General features: G+C 46.3%; 1 protein-coding gene across 2 annotated transcripts in view; it reads left to right on the top strand.

Moving 5' to 3' along the window:
* The window catches only part of TPP2 (tripeptidyl peptidase 2), a 1,218,153-nt gene that overhangs the window by 227,015 nt on the left and 967,259 nt on the right, over positions 1–23,879 (top strand). For both annotated transcript variants that reach the window (XM_069637049.1, XM_069637048.1), the window contains exon 7: positions 10,719–10,873. In XM_069637049.1, coding sequence (XP_069493150.1) covers positions 10,719–10,873 — 155 coding nt within the window. The remainder of the gene's footprint in view (positions 1–10,718; positions 10,874–23,879) is intronic.

Below are 23,879 nucleotides of genomic sequence, written 5' to 3' on the forward strand. Positions count from 1 at the left end.
ACCAGTTAGGAAGGAGCGAGAGCTAGGATGAAAGAGACATTAAAAATTACATTCATGGTGATTCAGGTTCTTTTAGTCCAGGCTCTCCCTCTTTCACAACACACACCCAGCCATCCCCTACAGTAAACCTATACTCAAATTCTGCCGTCAGCGGCGGAACCTCAGGAACTGGGTGTGGAATGTTGCTGAAATGAGGGGTAAGGTGTAGGCTTGGCACGCAGGGACTCGCGCGTGACGTAGGCCCTACGCCTTCAAAATTTCTTATTGATGGCTATATTTTACAGCCAGCTTTTCCGGCCCACCTGCAGATGCAGGCATTCCCATCATTTGGGAAGGAGGGAGGAGAGCCTGGACTAAGAGACCCTTAATCACCTGAAAGGTAATTTTTCTTATTTTTGTGTGAACATTAACTGCTCTTTATGATGCTCGGAAAGTATTGGAATCAGTTTATTCTATGTGACCTTAATTCCAGGTTGCACATTTGCTGATCCATGGAGCATAGACTGTAATGGCATTAGTGGTCCCACCAACCGCTACCCTGAACAGGATTCTAATCATTTACACAGATTGCATGGCCTTGTATGCGAGTGCTAGTGGGACAGGGTAAATCTTGCAAATTTGCTATGCTGGTTTTGTTTTGAAATGAGGACAGGCCACACACTCTGTTCTATTTGGCTGCCGTGTTCTTTTCTGCATTAAAGAAATGAGTGAAGTTTCCTCCAAAGTAAAGTGCAGCAGATCCGCTGTTTTAGTAGCTGATATTAATTTAACATATGTTGGTGAAAGTTTTCCTTTTTTGCAACTTTCCCTCCGATAGAATTCCAATGGAGCCCCGCAAATCTGTCTTGGTGTCCTTGCTGCTTTTGGTGTGAGTGAGGTCTTTGTAGTCTGACACATCTGCTCAACGTTCGTGTTTTGGGGACACTGCAGTGGCGGCTCATCCATAAAGGGCGAGGGGGCGCCGACCTGCCAGAACCCTCTCCCATTATGCAGGAGCAGAGCCAGCTGAATGTAAACCGAGTGGTCCCCTAGCTCTTTTCTGCAGCTGAGGGAGTGCTCAAGGACAGGCTTAAACTGTGGGAGTGAAATGTTTCCATTGGACAGTTTGTTTCTCAGCACGCATGTCCAATGGACCATGCAAGACCGTGGGCATTTTGCTTGCCCAGCCTTTCTTAACCATTGGGGATGTAGGCTGGGGAACTGCATCTCTGAATGTGTGTATTTTTACCAATGTGAGGTCAGTGGCTGAGTGTACATACCACACTTTGTCCCACACTTTGTCCCACACTTTGTCCCACACTTTGTCCCACACTTTGTCCCACACTTTGTCCCACACTTTGTCCCACACTTTGTCCCACACTTTGTCCCATAAGCGTTTAACAGACGTATAGTCCTGTTGGGGAGAATTCTCAGAAATGTGCTAATTCCCTTCTACCTTAGAGACCCCTAGCTCTTTTTCTGGACTTTAGGACTTTTTAATTTCTAACCTGAAGAGAGTGAGACCTTTTTTCCCCACTCATGTATTTTTCTGTGATTTGGACTCTGTCAGACTCCAAAGTCAAAAGAAACAAACTCCATAGGCATCATCTTTATATTGCGACACAAGTCCCCTTCAGTGCAGTGACACAGGGAAGTCTCTTAGATTTCCCAAAAGTTTAAATGTCTTCTCTTGGTGGAACTACTGTTTCCGAGAGTAGTGAAGTGAAATTGACTTTACTTACATTTTGTAACTTTCTAGACCCAGCACACACTCTTACCATAGGGTGATGGAGTGGTTATTTAGTATCCCCTCTGTCTAGTTTCTCATGTAACATTTTTATGTTAGCCTTCCTACAATTAATGGATCGTGGCAGTGGTTTACTTTTTACTACCGTTGTGTGTTTTTACCATGGACTGCAATCACAGCTGCAGTAAGGCACCCATGGGTGCCCATTTTGTCAAAATGGCCCTGGTCTTCTTTGTTTGCTGTTTCTTGTTGGAAAGGTCATTCTTTGGTCCCTTTGTTCATTTTGCCTTTGACAGGATTCACGAGTGAAGCCCGCCTCTGGCTCCAGTGTGTCTAGCAGGGGCCGGAAGTGCGGGAGGTGCCTGAAACTCCCTGTGCTTAATCCCCTTGGTTACAGCAATGCCCCCTAAGGTGATTGGCCGGCTGGCTGTCCTTTGAGAACAGCCACTCTGCTGTGATTGACGGCTAGGCTGGAATTAATGCATAAAGAGTGAGACTTTTTGGCTTGGAAGGCAGTCGACCACTGGACGAAGGAATCGGAAGAAGAACTTGGAAGAGATGCCTGCTGCAACTCCTCAACGGTTGGTTTGCCCGGTGAAGCCCTGCTGCTGTGCTCAAGCTCTAAATTCGCCCCGCTTAAAGAAGCCCTGCACGGATGACTTCTCCCCTTTGGTTGGTGGGACCAATCGATCCCAAAGTGAACTCGTCTGGACATGCTCTTGGGGGTGGCTGTACGTCCAATGCTGCTGCTGGAACCGAAGTGCCAGGGAGAGGAACACCAGATTGAGTGCATCGCTTTTAAGTCGGAACCGAACTCCAGGAAGATCCTCCGGACTTTCGTGAAGCAGGATTTACTAAGCCTGAGCCACCTCAACAGAGTGCTGGACCCCAGTGGTATCAGAGAACCGCAGTGTTGCTATTTGCTATAGACGTGAGGAGCTGAAACCGCAAAGTGCTGCTGAATTGAAGTTTGCCCATTACTGCCGCCGACCTTCCCATTTCAGTGCAGGAGTGTCCAGACGTCCTCCCTCTTGTCCCCACAACTGAGGCCCAGGAACAACAGGATCTGCAGAGCTGTACAGGAACGGAAGCCAGCTGGAACCATTTTTTCTAACCAAAGGTTCTGTAAACCTAAGAGGACTTGCCTCTTGTTGTGTAGCCTTGCTTGTTCTCAGTTGAAACTTGTCTTGGTTGCCATTGCATAGTGCTTCAGGTGTTTCAGAGCGCAACCAGGCGAAGGGAGCGGAACAGGGGAGAAACAAAAACAGCGATCTTACTAGGCCCAGTGACATTGAGAACGCGCAAGTGCATGGGGAATGGAAAAGGGGGAAGGAAGTGCATCGAAGGGGGGAGAAATTGGTAAGTGCAGAGCATAGGAGAGAACAAAGTAAATAATTAGTAAAAGTGCAGCCGGTAAGTGGCAAAGTGCTAGGTTAGTCAGATAGGGTGCATCAGACGAGTGGGTGGGGGACTGTATGGGTACAGATACAGGCCCCAGTGCAAGGGGTGGCCCGGAGGCAGTGCAGGAGGGTGGCAGGGTGAGCAGGTACCTGGGCCCGAAGAACAGAGGGTCGCCAGGTGCACAGTGCCTAGAGAAAGCAGATCAGCAGGGGAGAAGGGGGCAAAGGCAGAAGCGAAGAGCAAGGTCTTGAAGAGCTTCCAGAACCGTAGATGGTTCTTAAGTTTCAAGGTGGTAGGGAGGCAGTTCCAAAGGGAGGCCCAGGCCGAAGACAGAGATATACTCCCAGCTTGTTTCTTTAAAAAAGGACTGACCCTGAGGGAGTTAGAAGGAAAGGGCTCAAGAGGGGAGGTATTTACAGAGGGATAGTTTAATGTATTTTGGACCCAGGCCCCAGAAAGCCTTGTGGGCAATGCAGAGGGTTTTAAATGTAATCCTTGCTTCCACTGGGAGCTAATGAAGGGATTTCAGAGCTGGAGAGATACGATCCCAGGGCTTGAGGCCAAGGACAAGTCTCGCATTCATGTTCTGGATTAGTTGTAAAGGGCGGATGGTGGAGGCTGGTAGATTTAGAAAGAGGCTGTTGCAGCAGTCCAACCTAGAGAGAAACAGAGCTTGGGCGACAGTGAGCTTCTGAGGGAAAGAGGGGAAAGGAAGAGTACCTCTAAGGAGGTATTCAAGTGAATCTTATCTCTAAAACGTTTCTAAAAACATTGCAAGACCTTTTACTTGCCTGCAGAGATCTTCAGCTCCCCTAGACTTTGCTCAACTAACATTGGCTGTCCTGGCTCCCCGAGACTCTTCTTATCTCCAACTTTATGCTTTTGTCTTTCCTCCAGGAAAGGGTTAATTTTACTTAGCATTGGAGGGTTTAAAAAGTACTTACCAGTTCATGAATTGTTAACGTTTGTTTTATTCCCCTATCAAATCCTTCACACCCAAACTCAGTATTGTTCTAAATGTACCAGTGATAAATCAATGTCCACAGTGTCCCAGCTATTTAAGTCACCTGAGGGTGTAGGAAGCGTCTGTGTGCCATTCCCAAAGGGTATCATCTGATTTAGAGAAAGTGTTTTGAAGTGTACTAGAAGTGTTGCATGTTTTGCTCCCTTCTGAGGAAAGCTTGTATAACCGACTATTTTAAATTAATAATAGTTTAATCAAGAAACCTTGATTCTGATGCTTGATTGACCTGCTTATTATCACATGCTGTACATATGGTCCGACATCCAGTGGTATTGCATCTTGTCTTTCGGGGACCAAAAGGGGATGTCTGCGCGTCTGTAACACTATCCCTATCGTGACGTGTAGTGTACCCAAAATCCCTCACGCGCCGAGGTCCCCCAGATAACTGGTCGCCCCATTGCGGAGCTCTTCATAAGAGACATTGTTTATCCTTGTTTACCGACTTTGTCAGTCATTTCCCCTAAAGTCACTTTGGTGCTTCAAATACTACTACGAAGACTGGGAACTTTCAATGGCGGTGGACCTCGAAGCCTAAGATCCGGCGGCGGTCATCCACGTGGCCAGGCCCTCTGGCCGGCATACACATTAGGGGGAGTGGGGTCGGGGTGGTCGTATCTTTTGCTATGTCTCTCCTCTTTCCCCCTCTTTACCCTCTAGGTCTGGTTATCATCTTCATTACCTTCTGCTATGGAAAGGACACCATTTAGGTTTTGCCCCTCTTGCAGGGTCAGATACCCGTAGAAGGACGAGCACGATAAGTGCAATAATTGTCTGCCCCTTGACCATGACGGTGCGCGGCCTGTAGACTCCTTCGACCTAAAACACTTAAGGAGCGCCACGTTAAGTGGTGGGCCGCCTACGGCATGTCGCGGACTGGATCTTCTTCCCCCACTCCGCACCCGCGAAAGTGACAGGGGCACTAGTGATGACCAAGCATCCGTATTGGATGCCATAGACCTTACGATGGACACTTATAGGTCCGTCACGCCTGTCCCGACCCCTCTAGGCCTGACGCAAGTCACACTACGGGGACAACACCCGGCGACAGGGGCGTTCAAAAGACCCACACTAAACACACAACCCCATCCCCGGTTTCGACGGCTCCGCCGAAGCAGGTGAAGGCGCCAACAGGACCGCCGAAAGCTTAGACAGAATCCTCTGATATTGAAGATCAACAGCCTTCCCCGCATCCTCAGCAGCGGCTTGCGACTGGGCCTTCAAAAAGTAAGGACGCTACCTCAAAATCACATTTGGCCGCCGAAGCACGCTCAGCTGATGCTCTGACGTCCCCTAAGGCTCCGGTAGGACAAAAATCTACTGCTAGGCCTCCTAGTCGTATGGCATGCCCCGATTCGCCGGACATCGCCAAAAGCATCGCAAGGATTACTATGGCAGTGGGGCTGATGCATTAAGGAGTTCACAAAATGCAAGGAACGTGCCGCGGACACGTCTAAAGACCCGCCACAGCACCCCCGATGCTCGCGAAAACAGTCAGGAGCCTTTGTCTAGCATTATTAGTAGTACATTTTGGAGCCGAAGGGAAGAAAATGAAGATTTTTCACCTTTTGCACCTTCTGGTTCGTCTAAATGGACCAGGGAAAAATTTTAAGGGTGCATGGACCGCTTGGAAAGGATTATCTTGCTTTCAGAGCACCCTACCCTCAAGAGACCTTGGGAGGATCCTCTTTCTGTGTCAACCTTAAGATTTCCTCGAAAATGTGAACCTTCTCAGGAACATTTCACTTCTATCCACCCTGAAGAGGAAATTCAAATGGACACATACAAGATATTTATGATGCGGAAGAAGATGCTACCTTCCTACAGGACTACACTGCAGATGACCAGGCGGAGTCCACGGACAACTGGGAGGACACTCATCAGGTTGAGACTGAGCCATGGGCGCTACCGCCTCACGATCAGGACACATATGTCCTATGTTTGGACTCCACTCCTTCCACCCCGGCCCACCAGGCTTCACCAGTAGACTATCAAAGGGCCTTTAATGCCATTTTAAGGAAGGCAGCTGATCATTTTCAGATCACCACCCAAGAGGCCATACGTGAACAAGATTTTTTGGGGGACATTCTTAAAGAAAAACCCCCCTCCAATCCAGCTATGCTTCTCCTAAATTCCAATAAAAGATGATTGGCTCCTTCTCTTGTCACACCAGCCCAGACCAGGGCCGTACATCCAAGAGTAGAGAAACTATTTCGGTCATCCCCTACTGACCCTCAATATATTGAGCCACGCCACCCCCGATTCCCTAGTGATTACCACAACCCGGAAACAGGCGGGAGTACTCCTTGCTACGGGAGAGGCACCTCCCGATAAGGAATACAAAAGATTGTATGCCTTGGGTAAGCGCATTACCACGGCAGCTGCTTTTACCACACGCATAGCAAACACTACGTTGCTTGCTAGTTATGCCGATGCACAATGGAACCTTATACAAGGTCATCGCCAGGAGGTACCTGAACCCGCAAAGACCAAATTACTCACCAACGTGGCTGAGGGCAGGCAGGTCAAAAAAAATGCATTAAACACTCTGGATACTGCAGAGACGGCTGGAAGAAGATCCCTAGTTCAGGGCATAATTGCTTAAACGGCACTGCTTGGCTCTGAAACTCTGGCTTCAAGCCGGAGAGTCAAGCAGCTCTTTTTAACAAACCTATCGAAGAGTTGAATCTCTTTGGTAAAGCAGTAGACCATGTTCTAGGGACTGCAAAAAAAAGCACAAGACTCTTAAGTCCTTGCAGCAAATCGCAAACCCCCACTCCCCCCCACGGGGAAGTGGTTCCCGCCAGTCCTTTCGAGGCCAATCCTGTTCCGCCCAAAACATGTACAACTCGGAAAACTGCGCCATGGGCGTTTACGAAGGTCCTGGCAGTGGCAGCAGCACACCTGCGCAAACTATCAGTCCCTGTCTACCCTTACCTCGATGACTGGCTCATAACAGGGGACTCAAAATACTTAGGAAATACTCAGAAGACAATAGACCTCCCGTTCAGTCTGGGAATCTCCATCAACGAGAAGAAATCCAGCTTAGACCCCAGTAAAGTCAAGCAATTCCTAGGGGCTATGATTCAGACAAAGGATGGTCTCGTCTTCCCCTCCAAGACGGTTCAGAACTTGCTTTCTTTCTCGGGGGGAGGGGGGGAGGGGTAGGGACAGGGGGGTGGGTGGACAAGGGGTGGGGGGAGGGAGTGGGTGGGTATACATCTGTTAGAGCTATTAGCAGTATTCAAAGCACTAAAGACACAGCTACAAGGGAAAACAGTTCTGGTCCTGACAGATGGCACCACAGCCATGTATTACCTAAACAAAAAGGGGGCACACACACTCCAGGGCTATCCAAGCTGTCCTAAAACATTTGGATGTGTGCTCTCAATCCGAAGATGTTCCTGTTGTCCCAATACATTCCAGGGGAACACATTCTTCTAGCGGACATGCTCGGCAGAGATCTCCTGCTGCCGTGGTAATGCGCTTACCCAAGGCATACAATCTTTTTGATTCCTTATCGGGAAGTGCCTCTCCCGTAGCAAGGGGTACTCCTGCCTGTTTCCGGGAATCGGGGGTGGCGTGGCTCTTAATATATTGAATACGAATGGCGTCTAGACGAAGACATCGTCTTCAAGTCTTCGCAGAATGGGGCTTCCCAGAGGTAGACCTGTTCGCTACTCAGGAGAATGCCCAATGCCAAGACTACGCCTCCAGGTATCCCCAGAACTGCTCCAAGACGAATGGACTCTGGATAGCATGGGCAGGAAAATGTCTACGCTCACGCCCCCCCCCTTACTCCCCTTCTCAACAAGATGGTGCACAAGATGCACCAGTCACCATGATATTGGTGGCCCCCATGTGGGCCCGTCAACCCTGGTTCGCTCATCTAATGGAAATGTGCCCCCCCCCAACACTCCCCTGTGAAACTACCCTGCCCGTACAACATGTCTCAGGAAGGGGGGCGGGGGGAGACACTACACCCATGCCCGCAAACTCTGAACTTAGCGGCCTGGCTCCCGAGGTCATAGAGTTTGGACACCTTCAACTCCCTCAGAGATGCATGGACATTCTCGGGGAAGCTAGAAAACCTAACACACACTATTGCTGTTCCAGTAAATGGAAACGCTTTGTCATTTGGTGTAATACCAAGGGCGTCAATCCCATCGATCGCTCGCCTACACACATTGTGTTGTACCCAAATCATTTGTTAAACTCGGGAATGGTTTTCAATTCCCTAAAGGTTCATCTCGCTGCTCTCTCAGCCTACACTATGTCACAACGGAGTTTTGTGGTGGAAAATATCGGTTATTAAGGCTTTTATGGAAGGGGTTCAGAGAATTCATCCCCCCATTTCTCACCCAGCTCCTGAATGGGATCGAAATGTGGTTTTAACCAGACTAATGGGATCTCCCTTTGAGCCAATGCATAGAGCAAGTCTAAAAGACCTTACTTACAAGACGGCCTTCCTAGTGGCTATCACTTCTATTAGAAGGGTTAGTGAACTACAGGCCTTTTCAGTTCTAGACCCTTTTGTTACAGTCCACAGGGATAAGGTGGTTCTGCGCACTCATCCTAGATTTGCGCCTGATTTGAACCAATCAATTGAACTGCCCACTTTCTTCCAGAATCCCACTAGCATGGCCGAAAGAAGCCTACAATAGGGCAGTCATGTTTTACCTGGAGAGAACAAAACCACTGAGGAAGACGAACCAGTTTTTTGTTTCTGTTGCAGCTGGTAGAGAAGGGGATCCTGTCTCTAAATCGGCTATCTGAAGGTGGATTGTAAAATGCATCACACTTTCTCTCTTGCTAAGAGAGAACTGCCCTTCAAGCCTAGAGCACTCTACTCTGGGCACTCTGGGCTTCCATAGCATTCATTGCAAATGTTCCTCTTGAGTCCATTTGCAAAGCGGCAACCTGGAGTTCTGTACACACCTTTACAAAACACTACTGCCTGGATACACACTCTAGGTCTGATTCTCAGGTGGGACAAGCAGTATTAATGCATCTTTTCACTACTGTTCCTTCTCACAACCCACCTCCAACTCCGGGTACTGCTTGCTAGTTTATGCACAGCATGTGATTCTAAGCAGATTAACAAGCATCAGAAGACTTGCATTGCACACTGTAATAGCATTTCTGATGATTGTATCTGCTTAGATTCCCATGCCCCCTCCCTGCCTCCCCGCTCTGGGTGGAAGGAACATGGACGTCTTACTACTTTCTCTCTTTATGTACTCGCTCGCAATAGCCTGGGGCTCCTTCATGGCAGAAAAAATGCAATCGGAGGTACCTCAGCGCGTGAGGGGTTTTGGGTACACTACATGACGATAGTGTTAGACATGCCTATGCCGAAGACCACCTTTCGGTCCCCGAAAGACGAGATGCAATACTCTGCAGTTACCACTTGATGTCAGACCATATGCACAGCATGTGAATCTAAGCAGATACAATCATCAGAAATGCTATTACGGTGAGCAATGCTTGTCGTATAAGTGTTTATAACTGTCACTGTGAAACTCTTACAACCTTGCAGCTCACATTGAGCCCTCTTAAGATAAGCCTGGCTGCTCAGCCACACTACCAACCTGTGTAGTACAGACTTATACCAAAGGTTGGGTCCCCTATTGCTAGGAGAACAAGGTTGCTGTAGTCTGCCGAAGGGTACTGCACACAATCTTGCCTATCAAGTCCAATCTGTAATATTATCCTTAACTGACCATAGGCAGTGTAGTCCTGGTTTATTAATCCTGTGTGGACCGCTCGGTGTGAAGGAATTGGGTACACCTTTCATTTGTGCAACACTTTTTCTCCAAAGTGTGCTTTTAGCTTTGAGAGCGTACTTGTCAATGTCCAGTTATCTTTGAACGAGCCCTTTGACTTCCTAGACCCCTAGCCAGGTACTGACCTTGTTAGAATATTTGGACTTCACTTGCCTGGCTTGGGGAGGATTGCTTAAGTTTCAAGTTAACTGCTTTCATAATTAGGCATATTGTTTTTATTTCTTTAACCATTTTTCTTTTCCCTAATTTACATAGTTTTGATTTTGCTTTTCACTGTTTATAACCGCATAGTCGTAAAGTGTTCCATTGTAGTGTGTAATTTATTATTTGAGGTTTACCTGTATGTGTTTCAACATAATAAATAGTATTTCTATGCACTTGCGTGGACCGCTTGGACTATCCCCATTTTAATTGTACCCACATAACAAACCTCTGATCGCCTACATCTAAACCTTGCTACTCATTCTAATCTACCCAGAGAGTCTGTTAGACAGTGAGAAAAACCTTTGCTTATCCAGCACGTTGGCCTCTCGGAAACACACAACTGTGCTAATTGTTAAAATCCCCCATAACTGTGTTTTGATAAACAATCCTGCTGCAGTAGATAAGGGTTTTATAACTAGAAGTACTCAATTTTTGTCTCAGTATCCCTATTTTAAACATGCTTTTTTAGATTTCACATGAGGACTCCTTCATTTTATTAAAAATGTGAAAGCCCAAAATTAAAACTATTAGCTTGCACAAATTTGTATGCAAGTTTTAAAGCTTTTCTGTTAATCCGTAGGGGCACATGGAACACATGTCGCTAGCATCGCTGCAGGCTATTTTCCAGATGAGCTTGAACGAAATGGAATTGCACCTGGAGCCCAGATTCTTGCCATCAAAATTGGGGATACAAGACTCAGCACGATGGAAACTGGGACTGGCCTCATCAGAGCTGTATGTTTTGTTTTTAGTTTTGATTTATTAAATCGGTACCTTTTTTTTTCTTTTCACTGAGGGTCCTTGTTGTGATAAAATGGATTTGTATATGTGAGTGCTTCTGAAGGTAGTTTATGATTTTTAAATATGAGTTTAATACTACTAAGTGTATTTGCTAGCATAACTTGGAAGTAAATAGCTGCGCAAGAAACAAGATGGGCTTCTGCTTTCTGGCTTCTGATTCATCTCTGGATAACATCCTTTGAAAATCAGCAATGGAAACATTTACTTTTAAAAGTTTACAAGGAAAGAGGTGAGTTCCATGGTTGATTATTTCTTTTTTTTTTTTTTTTTTTTTTTTTGGTAAAGTTGATAAAGGGGGAACGGATCAACAGAAATGAACCAGTTCAGCAAGATCTCCAGGTCCATAGAGCGCCTGCTTTGTGGGAGCAGGGACATACTGGCTAAAAAATGATGACTTGGTACTTTTCTTCCAGTGAGAAGAGGATTCTTGATTTTAAAATACGAATTTGATTGTGACTAGAGATTAGTTTGTTCTACACAGTTTAAATGTTAAAACTATATGAAGGCTCCTGGGCCCAAACTGCTGACTGCTTTCAGCCTGTTGTAATGGAAGGCATCAAAGATGTCAATGGTGCCAGATGAGCGAGAGTCAGTGGAGGTACATACCTGCTGCTTCAGCACCTTGGGAAACTATGCTTGTAGTTGCAGACATAAGGGAAAGAGGTGGTGTAAACAGAGAGGGGAAAGTGAATGACAAGAGTAGGTTATGGCTTTAGCATTCAGTAGTATGAGTTGTGCTATCAGGCTGTTATCTCTGCCTCAGTCAGCAGAGGCATATGAGAAGCTGCAGGAAAGCCTAAAAGATCATGCGTTCGTGCAGTGTTCAGACGAGTTAAGGCGCAATGCTTTCTTAAAAAAATAAAAATCATAAAACCTAGCCATTGAGGGACAGTAACATTGTTCTGTATTATTGTATAGCCCCAACCTCTTTGCATATAGTTGGGTTTCTCCTCCCATTGGCGGGATTACTTATTCTCAGAGTCCAATCTTTTGTTTCTTTGCTTCTTTGCTCCTTTGTTTGGGTTGTCTAGTTGGGTTTTCAATGCCTTGTTAAGACGTTAACAATTATCAGTCCTTTGCTTTGAGGTTTCTTATTACCTCTCTCAGGCTGTAGGCTTTGTATATACTTATCGGCACCCTTCCCAGGTTCAGACTTCTTCTCAACACGCCTCTCAGGATATAGGCTTTTTAGGCCCTGTCATCGTCTAAGAGCTTGTCCGGCTTCTCTGCTTTCCACTTAAGTTCTATGTGTCTTTATGATTCCCCAGGCTCTGGCCACTAGGCTGTTGTCAAAAGCACCAGCTTCTCCACATGGGAGCCATGCACTGCCTCTATGTAGCAGCTTAATACTTCCTGCTCCAGATGACAACTCGCTGACTGTCTAACAATCCTGTTCTTCCTATGCGAACTCCAGAGGCCTGATGGGTAGAAAGGCTTCCCTTGATTTTCCTTTGAACTCTGTTGGCTCAGAGTTTTTAGCTCTTTTCCAGCCACCGTCGCATGACCTGGTTATATAAATAATGCCTGTTGTCCTGCATTTGGTCAGTCATTCTATGCAAGCCACCACATCAGCCATTGCGTCTTCAAGTGAGAATGTACATGAAACGCCAGTTTCAAATGGATTGTGTTCTCCCACGTAGTTCTCATCTTATGATAAACTCCTTCCAGCGTCGGCTGCTTTGGAATTTTTGCGGTAAAGGGTGCTGTGCGTCGCCATTGCCTCCGTCCCCTCTCGAGGCTGACATCCTCGACAGTGTATATATAGCACGTACATCGCTTGTTACTTGAGCTACGTTTTTCTGCTTAAGCTTCGCTTCGGTTACAGTGCAGTTGTTTCTATCAAACTACGATTGCTCTAAAATATTGACATCCCGAAGACTGGGTTTCGAGTGTGGGTCGACAATGTCAATTACTGACCCTCAACACATTTGTTTGTGGTGCCTAGGCAACGACCACAAGACTGCTTACTGCGGGTCCTGTCAGTCCGTGATGGGAAAGAACGAAAAGGGAAACTAATGCATGTATGCCTCCTTGGAAATCCCCTTCCACAATGACTTGGAATAGATGATCATTGGATGAATCGAGGGGTGAGTCGCCACCGAGAACTTTCCAAAAAACTTTCTCGAAGCGGTCCCCGCCATTCCTCTTAGTCATTGAAAGCAATTGAAAGCAACGGTGTCGTAGGTCTCAGTCTTCATCCTCCGACTCGTCTTCTGAATGTAGGAGGCTTAGGAGGCTTTCAGGCTTCAAATGTTAAAGATCTTCTAAACGGCGTCCTCGGCCCCTGTTGTGCCTGCCAAGGCCGATAGTCTAAGAAGGCTAAAACTCATGTGCCCTCGAACCCGGGTGAAAACAACCCCTCGCCCACCCGCCCCTTGCTCTCCCCTGCTCTCCCCCAAAAGCCCTTGAGGTCCTGAGTCGAGGAGAGGCTAAATTCATTGGCTTCGAAACCTTCGCCCTTCAAGGAAATCAAACACTCTCAAGCCTTTTCTTAACAAGGACTTCAAGTCCCTTTCGTCTATTTTTGAGGAAGCTGAACCCTCTGACCAGAATACTCCACCCTTTGGCCTAGAATTTGCCACACCTAATATTGCAGAGGCATTAGTGTCTGAGGAGTCCAAGATGCAAGTGGCCTGGACCCTTCCCATGAAATTGATTTTGGCACTTCTGACCTGTCTGAGCACGATGAAGCGTCCTACAGACAACTAATGAATAGAGTTACTGAATACCTAGGTTGGGGGAGATCAACCACTACCTATGAAATGGATGACCTAACTCACATTCTAATAAGGGTCCACAAAAATACCCTATTGTACCATTTCATGCAGCACTGCAAAAAAGGGTCATGGCAAACTGGTATTGCCCCGAGTAAATATTTGACCAAAAAGTACAAACCTTCTAGTATTGAACCGGAATACCTTTCAACGCACCCTACCCCGACAAGCCTTGTGGTGCAGGTTGACACATCTACATCAAAGCAAGCGGTTTACCCTACCCTCACTCCAGATGGGGGCAACAAGTGTTTTGATGCACAAGCAAAACGTTTTTTTCAGCTAGTAGTATAGCTCTTCAGTCTGTCAATGCCACTTGTGCTCTGGCCAAATTTGCCCACACCTTGTGGGACTGCATTTCAATGGCAGCTGAACATATCCCTGAAGGAGAGGAAAGGGAAGATTTCCTGAATATCTTGAAAGATGGAAGGGACGCAATGTGCAAATCCCTCCCCCTGTTAGCAGAGCCATGGCAGCTAGCGCGGCAGTGCACAGATTTGCGTGGTTGAGGAAAGTCTGGCTTTGCACCAGATGTGCAGTCCAGGCTACTTAACAAGCCCTTTAATGGCACATAACTGTCTGGCAGCAAGGCAGATGAAAGCTGTCAGAAATTAGACCTCAAAAGCAGCCTCCAAATCACTTGGTGTCGCTATAAGACAGTCTCTGCCTTCTCATCCCACTACACATGCGTTGAGGGGTCAGTTCTTTCGCTACTATTCGTCATTTGGAAGAGTGAGAGGCCAAGTCAGTCAAAGAGGCCAGAGAAAAGTCCCTCGTGGTGGACGACTGAAAGGTGTGAAGTCGGCCCAGGCAACGGCTGCCTAACCTTCAGCCGCTGCCTTATTACCAGTCCTTAGGCCACATAACTGCGGTGAGTGGCATTACTTCAATGCTTGGGCCTTGCAAACAAGGGCCCAGGGTTACTGCCTTTCCTTTTTAAGAAGGCCTCCGGATCATCCACTGGGGAGCCACTCCTGCAAAACTCCAGACCTTTTCCTCTTGCAGGAGTTTTTCAGTCTGTTAGAGAAAGGTGCTGTAGAACCTGTAACGGAGAGCAATGGGGGGTAGAGGGGTGGGGTGTACTCCCTACCCCCACCTCCCTTCCTTTTTGATCCCCAAAAAGGACAGAGGATTAAGACACATGATACTTGAGCAAGTTCCTCAGGAAGGACAACTTCAAAATGGTTACCATGTCTCAGATCCTTTAGGCCCTCCAGATCCCAGATTGTATGGTATCGCTGGACCTTCAGGATGCTTACTTTCATGTGCCTATTCATCACAGGTGCAGAAAGTACCGGAGGTTCGCCGTTTACAGTTCTCATCAGTTTTGAATTCCACCATTCAGGGTGACCTCTGCCTGGTGATGGCAGTGAGCCTCAGGTGGGGTGGGGGTGATTCACATCTACCCCTACCTGGACGATTGTCTGATCAGGCCCGTTCTCCAGAGCAGATCCTGGAACATCTCAGCATCACTTGCCACTCTCTCCACAGATTGGTCTTCTCCCTCACTTTCAAGATGTCCCACATGATACCTTCCAAAAAAATCCAAATAATCAGAACAGTTCTTGATATGTCCTCGGGGAAAGCCTTGCCACCCGAGGTGACGGCTGAGCACATTCAGCTGATAACTAGAATTCAGAATGCCCAGCGTCTTCCAGCTTTCGATTTCCTATGGTTGCCCTGCCTCATGGCATCCTGCATTTTTCTGGTGCCAGAGGCTCGTCTGAGAATGAGATCCCTCCAGTGGGCCATCGGGTCCCAGTGGTCTGTTTTCAGGCAAGATGTCGGATCTTCAGGTTACGAGCAGGGTTGCACAGGATCTCCTGTGGTCGGCCTGCAAAGATCACATTATGTAGGTGGAACCTTTTATGCGAGCCATGCCCAGAGAGTACAGTAGTTGCGAATGCCTCTCATAGGGTGGGGAGCCCACGTCAACGAAAACTTTTGGGAGCTGAGGGCAATCAGCCTAGCGCTGAAGGCATTTCTGCCCACTGTATGCGGAAAGAATGTCCTGATAATGACGGACAAAGCAGTGGCCATGTTATACCTCAACCACAGAGGAGGTGTAGGGTCACTACCACTGCGCACGGAGGCAATGCAGCTCTGGTTTCGAGTGCCTGGTCTATATTTGACCTTGCCAATGCCAGGTATCCTGTAAACCAAGGGTGAAAAAACTAGGAGCTGGTCGATTACATCAGCCTCGAGAGGGGTATGCAGGCCTTCGAGGGACATGAAGTCAACTACGATGCATGGCACCTTCTACCGTAACCTAATTCTGAAGCAGCTGATGCTGGAAGGAGTTTATCATAAAACAAGGAATACGTGGGAGGAACATGCAGTCAAAAGTACGTTACCATGACTAAGTAACTTCTAGATAGTTCCCCATTCTTTTCTGCAACAAAAGGAGGCAGATAATTGCCAGGGTGCTGCAAGATACTGCATGCCTAATATGAAAGTAAATTGTTATAAAACACATCTGCAAGTGTTTAATAATGAAGTTGCCATCACAAACCATGTCATCTGGTCAACTTACTCAGTCCTGGCTCATTAGTTTATGCCACTTTGTAGAATGGATCTTTAGTTTTGTTGTTTTCATTGCTATCGCCTTGCTAGAAAGAAAGGTGATTTGTTTTGGCTCCCAGCTGTTGCAATGCCACCCATAGTAAGGCAAAACCATTGTCATGAGTGTAGATGGAAGAGAGATGGTTATGTGGAGGGACACAACCTGTGTGGTGTTTGCATATAGCAAGTGGTGTAACCATGCTACAATGGACTTTCTCAGTTAACCCAATGGGTGCTTCTCTGTTGTGAAGTGTTAAATACAAAATGTTTTATTTAAATCATTATTTGTAATATCTGCCAACAGAGTGTGGTTGCCACATCTGTTTTTTGTCCTAGTTTATCAAAGAGTCCAACAATTCCAGGTCTGTGTACCACATACAGCCTTGCTTTTCTTTGTTGCTTTTTACTTTTCGAATTTCCAGACTACCAGCCCACAACAGATGAGAAAATACATCTCTGGATAAGCTTCTTATGACTTGCAAGTTACAGGTTAAGATTTGATGATTATTGCATTCAGTGTTCATGAGAGAATGACTTTAGATTCAGCTAATAATGCCACAGCCGTATTCAGCTCTGAAAAGGGTTGTGGGGCAGTCCAGCAGCAGTGGGCTGCTGATGGCACAAGGAGAATGCAAAGCCTAATAAGAAGAGATACGACCAGCTGCCTCATTTTAAGCGCACTTTGAAAGTGATGGCAGCACTTAGACATAGGGCTTTACCTTGCATATTGAGATTATTCTAGGAATCTGATAGCATTATTGGTGCGTTTAATGCTGCTCTTGCCATTTATGCAGAAGCTCCTTGACCTGTGGGGATATTCCTTACATATGTCTATTCTGAGTTTATGGTGGCCTTATTGTGGCACTTGCAGTTGAATCTGCACAGCATATGATGTGAACACCTTGCATATTAGGTCTAAGCCTTATGTATAGTGATCATATTACCAGACCCAAACATTGGCGAAATATGTCCTTGTTTTGCCAATTTACACACTTTGGAGTGAAGATGTGCTGCAGCCTGCTCTTTTGCTCAGACAAACCTGAAATGGCAGTGCCTGTCAAACTATGGCAGAACAAGGCCATAAGATAACCGATTGTGAATGGAGTGAGAACCTGGCCGTATGATTTCATGTCTAGCACATATTGTGCAAATGCCTATCAATGCCTTTTTAAAGAGCCAAAACGGTTGTCTTTGTCAATGCTTGTTATTTTTTGACAAGTTGGTATAGATTTGCAGCATTTTCAAAACCCTGAGATCAGGGACGTCTTTGATGTAATTATTGGTTCTGTTGGGTAAGATTTTCATATCCATGATAAATCTTCTTGACCTGTGTCAAACCTAGAACTTTTTGCTCGACTGGTAATTATTTTTCCCTATACTTCAGTGAGTGGGAACCTTTTTCCACACTTAATCTTTTACTCTTTTTATGGGTGTCATTTTTAAGAGACTCTCCCTAGTGTATTTTTAATTTTATCCTCTTTGGCAACTTTTGGCACATACTGCCTATTGTTGCTTGGTTGCCCTTGGGGCTCCCCTTTTAACTTTCTTTGATTAACCGTGTGAGAACTACAGTTCCCAAGGCCAGAAAGGATCTTTGGATCCATTTTACAATTTATTTGGTGAAACCAGCACACCCCCCGTTGAGGAGAATTCTCATTTCTGTGTTAATTCCCTTCTACCTTCTTGAGGACAATTGTCAGAAATGTGTTAATTCCCTTCTACCTTGGAGAGCTCCAGCTCTTTTGCTGGAATTTAGGACTTTTAATTTCTAACCTGGAGAGTGAGACCCTTTTCCTCACTCTGTCGTGTATTTTTCTAAGATTTGGACTGTCTGACAAACTCCATAGGCATCTTCTTTACATTGTGACACAGTACACCTTTTAGTGCAGTGGCACAGGGAAGTCTTAGATTTCCCAAAGGTTTAACTACATTCTCTTCTACCGCAGGCTGAACCCTCAGCTGCAGTACAGCACCCATGGGCGACCATTTTGTCAAAATGGCCCCCGACTTCGTTATTCACAATTTTCTGTTTGTAAGGACTTTCTTGGACTTTACCCTGCTTAAAAGGCTAGAGTTTTGGGACTAGAGGCAGTCAACCACAGAGAAATACCTGACGAAGAAACCGTGAATGAAGCTTGCTGCATCCTCCTGGACCTTTGCATTGCCCGGTGAAGCCCTGCTGCTGTGCTGAAACTCTCTTTTCAATTCGACAGCGAAGCTCCGGAAGGGAGGACTTCTTCCCTTGCGTTAGTGGGGCCAACTAACCTGAGACAGTCAACTAGACCATCTTCCCCGATTGGCTGTACTTCTTTGCTGCTGCAAGAACCGAGTGCCTGGGGTTGAGTAATTCGAAGTAGAGTGCAACGTCTGAAATCAGGCAAGAAGCTCCAGGAGTCTCCTAAGGACCCTCCAGAAGCAGGACGACCAGAGCTAGAGTCCCCTCACCAGAGTGCAGGACCCAAAGAGTGAAGGAAGCCCAACCGGTATCAGAGACCTGCGACGGTGCTGTTTACTAAGCGCGTAAACCGCAAAGTGCCGCTGAACCAAAAAGAGACTGTAGCTGCCGACGACCTCCCAAGTACCGCCGCAGGAGCCCTCCAGGCGTCCTCCCTCTTGTCCCCACAACTGAGGCCTAGAAACACAGGGTCTGCACAAATGTAACATGACAGAATCCAGCTGGACCACTCTTCCTCTAACCATAGGTACAGTTTAGACTTGGGGTACTTGCCTCACTGTCTTTTACCTGTGCTTTTCTCAGTTGGGAATTGCAGTGACTTACTTTTGGAGTTGATTCCAACTCTTTGCACAGGCTTAACAGCTTGTGAGCCTGCAAGTGATTTTCTAACAAACCACTCTTAAATGTGTGCAAGACCTTGATTATAAGAAGCGTCTCAGCTCGATAGACTGTTTAAAATTGACTACTTTGGCTGTCCTGGATCCCTGCAGACTCTTCAAGCCCATTGACTTTGATATTGTTTGTCCCTCATAGGTGGTAACTTGTGTTAACTGTTACTGCTGACAAAGGCTTTTCTAGATTTCATTGGAAGATGTAAGTGTCCTCACATATACTGAGAACCTGTTTAACCTTTTTCCTTTCTGCAACCTCAGAATCTGCAAAGTAGAACTAGTGTGATGTGTAAATCCCATACTGTACTTTTGATTGAAGTCACCTCACGGTGTAGGAATTGTGTGAGAAGCATATCCAAAGATTATCCACTAACTTGTTTTGATTCTAAAAAGTATTTTTAAAGTATATTTTCATAGTTACATGAATTGCCTTTTTAAAGAATGCTTATTTAAAAACTGACAAATGACTATTTTATAACTGAAACCTTGAGTGGAAGTGTTACTTGACTACTTGTATTTGCAGATTTCATTTGTACAGCTCCACAGCTCACATTTACCCGTCTTGAGATATGCCTGGCTGCTCAGTCACACTAACAACTTGTGTAGTACAGACCTATACCAAAAGGTGGGTTACCTAATGCCAAGCATATAAGTGTTGTGTAGTCTCAGAGTGTGACTGCACCAACTCTGACCTAACACCTCCTTCCCCCGCCTCAACCCCCCCCCCCCTTAAGTGGAGTGCTTGGGAGGTATCCCCTTTTAACTGTAACATTTGTTACAAGGACAAATTTACCTTTAATGGCTGGTGGCAGTGAACCTTTTTAATGATTTGGTGCACCGTTACTGCGGGCAGTTTCCACAGCCTGGGTAAAGGCACATGGGTGCTCATTTTACCAGAATGGCCCCGGTCTTCTTTTTTTGCCATTTCAGCGTTCCTTGTGCTTTCTTGTTCCTTCCCCTGACTTCTAGGGTGGGAAATTCCTTTGTGTTCATTTTATTTTTGGTGGGAGTCCTGTTGACTCCCTGCCCAGGCTTCAGTGTGTCTGTGAAGGCAGGAAGCTAGGTAGGAATCCAAAACTCTGTAGCCCTTTGTCTTCCAGCCTGACTGCAAGAATCAATTTCAAACCGGGCGGCTGGCTGTCCTGAAAGGACTGCCAACTCCCCAAGTTTGAATCTTGGATGACTGTTTGGCTGGGTTCCTGAAATAAAAGTCTGATCCTAGAAGCTGAAGAAGTAGTTGACCACTGGAACCAAAACCGTAGCGGATGATGAAGGAAACGCGACTGAGAGGGTTACGAGAGCCTGCTGTGTAACCGAAGCCTGCACTAGCCCTTCCTTCTATCGACTTGGGGATCCCGAAACAGACGAACCTCAGCCTGGCTAGAACCACTAGACTCAAGACCTGCATTTTGAGCCATCCTACGTCATGCTGCGACCTTGCTGGTCTTCAATAGCCCAATACCCTGGGACCTAGAGCCATAGTGCGATGCACAGTCTTCTGAATCTTGCTGAAACTTCGTGGGCATCCTGCTGGATCTCAAGACACATGAATCGAGTCCAAATACTCCCCTCACCAGAGTGCTGGACATTAAATCCAGAGTTTCGGCCAGCCGCAAAGAAACCCTTGCCTGAAGCCTTCTGTGTCGATCTCTGCTGAAAAAGCCAATCCTTGTGCCTGTCTTCTGTCCTCCTGAAAAGGAATGCAGTGCCTGGGTTTTTGGCTACAGAGCCTGAAGTCGTCCTACTGCAAAATCCTCTGTGCTGAGGTACTGTGTTGGCTTGGTTATTTACCTCCTTGAGTCTCTTGTGATTCCTGTGTAGTTTAGGGTTGTTTTCTGTGATTGGGAGGCCTCTCGGCCAGTTCACCCAGACCCACTACTGGAATCCTCCTAGGGTGTCTTCTCTGAAGTCTCTGGACCCTCAACTAACTCTAATGTAAAATACTGACTTGTTTGAACAGTCATTCTCTGGAACTCTGGACTTTGCCTGCAACTGAGCCCTATCTCACCTCCCCTACAGCTGGCTCCTAGACCACGCTCTGCCTCTGAGAGAACTCCTGTACTAGAATTTGGAAGTGCTCAATACTTTAAGGGGGTCTGCCTTGAAAAGTAAAATAAGTGCTGACAAGTTTACTTACTTGTAAATGAGTTAGTTGGCAACTTTAAACTCTCAGAGTGAATAGTTTACAGACGTTATTACTTTGGATATGTTCTGCCATTCTGAAAAGTGTGTATATATAGGAATTACTTAGCTTGAATAAGCTGTGTGCCAGCTTAAATAAGTATTCTCAATCTTACTTTCCTTAAACTGTCGCGCCATTCTAACAGAGTAGATAGGTTAACTTACCTGTGAATTGGTCCCACTCTTGCCAAAAGTAATGCGGTTGGTTTCAACTTTATTATTCCTGTAAGGATAACTGTACGAGTGTCCCCAATTGGGTCTTGCTTCCCATGACTTAGTGTTCGCTTGTCCAGAATAAGTCTACCTAGGTCATAATTACCTTTTAGGTTGTAGCACCTTACAAAAGTATATAGAGGTTTTACTTGACTTGCATAGCTGTGTGCCATCAGCTATTGCTTCCCTTAGTCTGCGAACTGAAAAGCAACTGTAATTGAATATTAGATACCAAGGTCCAACTCCTCTAGAATAACTGTTATCCTGAATCAGTTATAGGTTTATACTGTTGCTGGAAGAAGTGCTCCACTATTCTGATAAGTATATTGTCCAGTTGACTTACTATGTGATTTCTTGCTGAGCATCACGGTACAACTGTTAGGGTCTATATTATTGTAAGTAATCCAAAAGTAACTTAGATTTGACTTCCCTAGAACTACTCTTAGGTGTTCCAAATAAGGTTATATGCTTTGGTCTGTGCACCTACAAGGATAGTGTTGTGTTTTTTATAAATGTGGTTCTATATAATGTGATCGGATGGGAAGTTAAGGAGGCTGTTTGCGTCGGCTGTATGAGCGTGTGAGGAAATACAGTACGGCTTGACATGGTGGGTGCTTTCCTCTAGTCAGGAGGAGGATGGAAGGAGGAGGGGAACCACAGAGACAAGACGTTACAAGCTCCGTAACTCCCAAAATTGAAGCTTGATGTCCATTTTCCCCAGCTGAGCTGACCTCTCCTGCCGGAGCAGGAGAATTGGGAGCCGGGAAGAAATCATCTCGTGTTGCGGTAGCTGCAGTGGCACTGCACACTGAACAGCCACTATAGCCCCAACATCTGCTATCTATACCCTTCCTCCTATCCTAACCCTTTCCATTAACCCTCTATCACTTACACTATGTCGCTGTGATTGCAGCCCGCACCTCACGTTTAGATAATGTCATTGACTGGAGGGATAAAGGCTGGTTGCCTTTAGGCTAGCTACAGTTAGCCGCTGGTACTACTGCAGACTGAGAGGTCTGGGTGTAACTTGTGGTCCCCAGCCTAGGTAAAGCACGGCTGGTTGCCTGCCGCCCTCTTACTCACTTATCCACTGGGGGCACCATAGTGGTATATACCCTAGTGCTAACTATCAACTTGTCAAACTTCATGAATACGCAACAAGGTACTAGCTAACTATAAATAACAATGTTCTAATCTCTTAGCAAAATTCACACCTGCACCGACTAACTCACAAGTCTAATTTAACCTGTAACTATGAAACCATTACGAAGGTATGGTCTTAAGGTCCCTAGGCTGGGAAGCGCTCTAGGTCTCCTATTAAATATAGAAAAAGACAAAATGTAGCTCTCCATCCCAAGAGAGCCAAAAAGATGGGGCCATAGTGGCTCAAAGGAAGATCACTCAATATTTTTGAAGATGCACCTATAACTTGCCAGACTCCGCAGACCATGGCCCCTATTTTTTCTTCTCTAAAAGCTGTTAGCGTTCAACCTTCTATCAAAAATCCAAGGGCCATTACTACTGCCGATATTGCAACTGCCAACATCTTAGAGACCATAGTTCTCCAACAATTGACAACAACGGCTCCCTCCATTATCTGTGAGAATGTTAATATTGAATTCTATGGGCTCCACTTTGGTTTTGGTTACGGGCACAGGGTTTGCCAAATCGTCCAAGCCCCAATTCAGCGGCAACGCCATCTAATCATGGGGTCCCTACACTGACGATATCTGTCGATATGGCGACATTTTCTTCGAGTCTTCCCTCGTTTCAAGAAGATGCACCAATGTTTGCTTAAACGTCTGCTCCACTTAACTTTATTTTGTCCAAAAATGAGGCCTTATTTTTGCTCTGCTCAAATATGGCAGTGGACCAGCAATCACTAAAGCTTACTGTTGCCAGGGTGGTTGATGTTGTTTTGGCCAATAGCCTAAACAGTATTCCTGGGACATCGGTGATCTACCTGCTGGTACTGTGAGAATAAGCGGAACCTGGCAAGAAACAAACTGCTGTCTCCAAGTATGCAGAGTCGACCCAGTAGAGCAGCAGCCCACCAAACCTGGGTTTCCAGAGGGATTCTCTGCTAGTTGTGGCTGCAATAGAGGATGATGCGACCGAGGCTTTACGTGCTGAGCAGTCAATGACAGCCGGCCCTCGCAGCAGGAGACAGGTGGCATCCTCTGTGCTTATGCCCAAGACAAGATTGCCCCACCTCTCTTATTGCAGGTCTTCTCACCTGAGCAAGTATCCATCACAATGGAGCAGGGGGACAGATAAGTCAGACAGGTGACCTGCCAAGGTCCACGACCAAAGCAAGCTACTCTTTGTAGCAATTCTTCCCAAAATCTTCTTTATCCGGATGTCTT

This window comes from Ambystoma mexicanum, chromosome 7p (genome assembly GCF_040938575.1).
Source record: "Ambystoma mexicanum isolate Mex_15411 chromosome 7p, UKY_AmexF1_1, whole genome shotgun sequence".
In the NCBI taxonomy this organism is placed as follows: Eukaryota; Metazoa; Chordata; class Amphibia; order Caudata; family Ambystomatidae; genus Ambystoma; species Ambystoma mexicanum.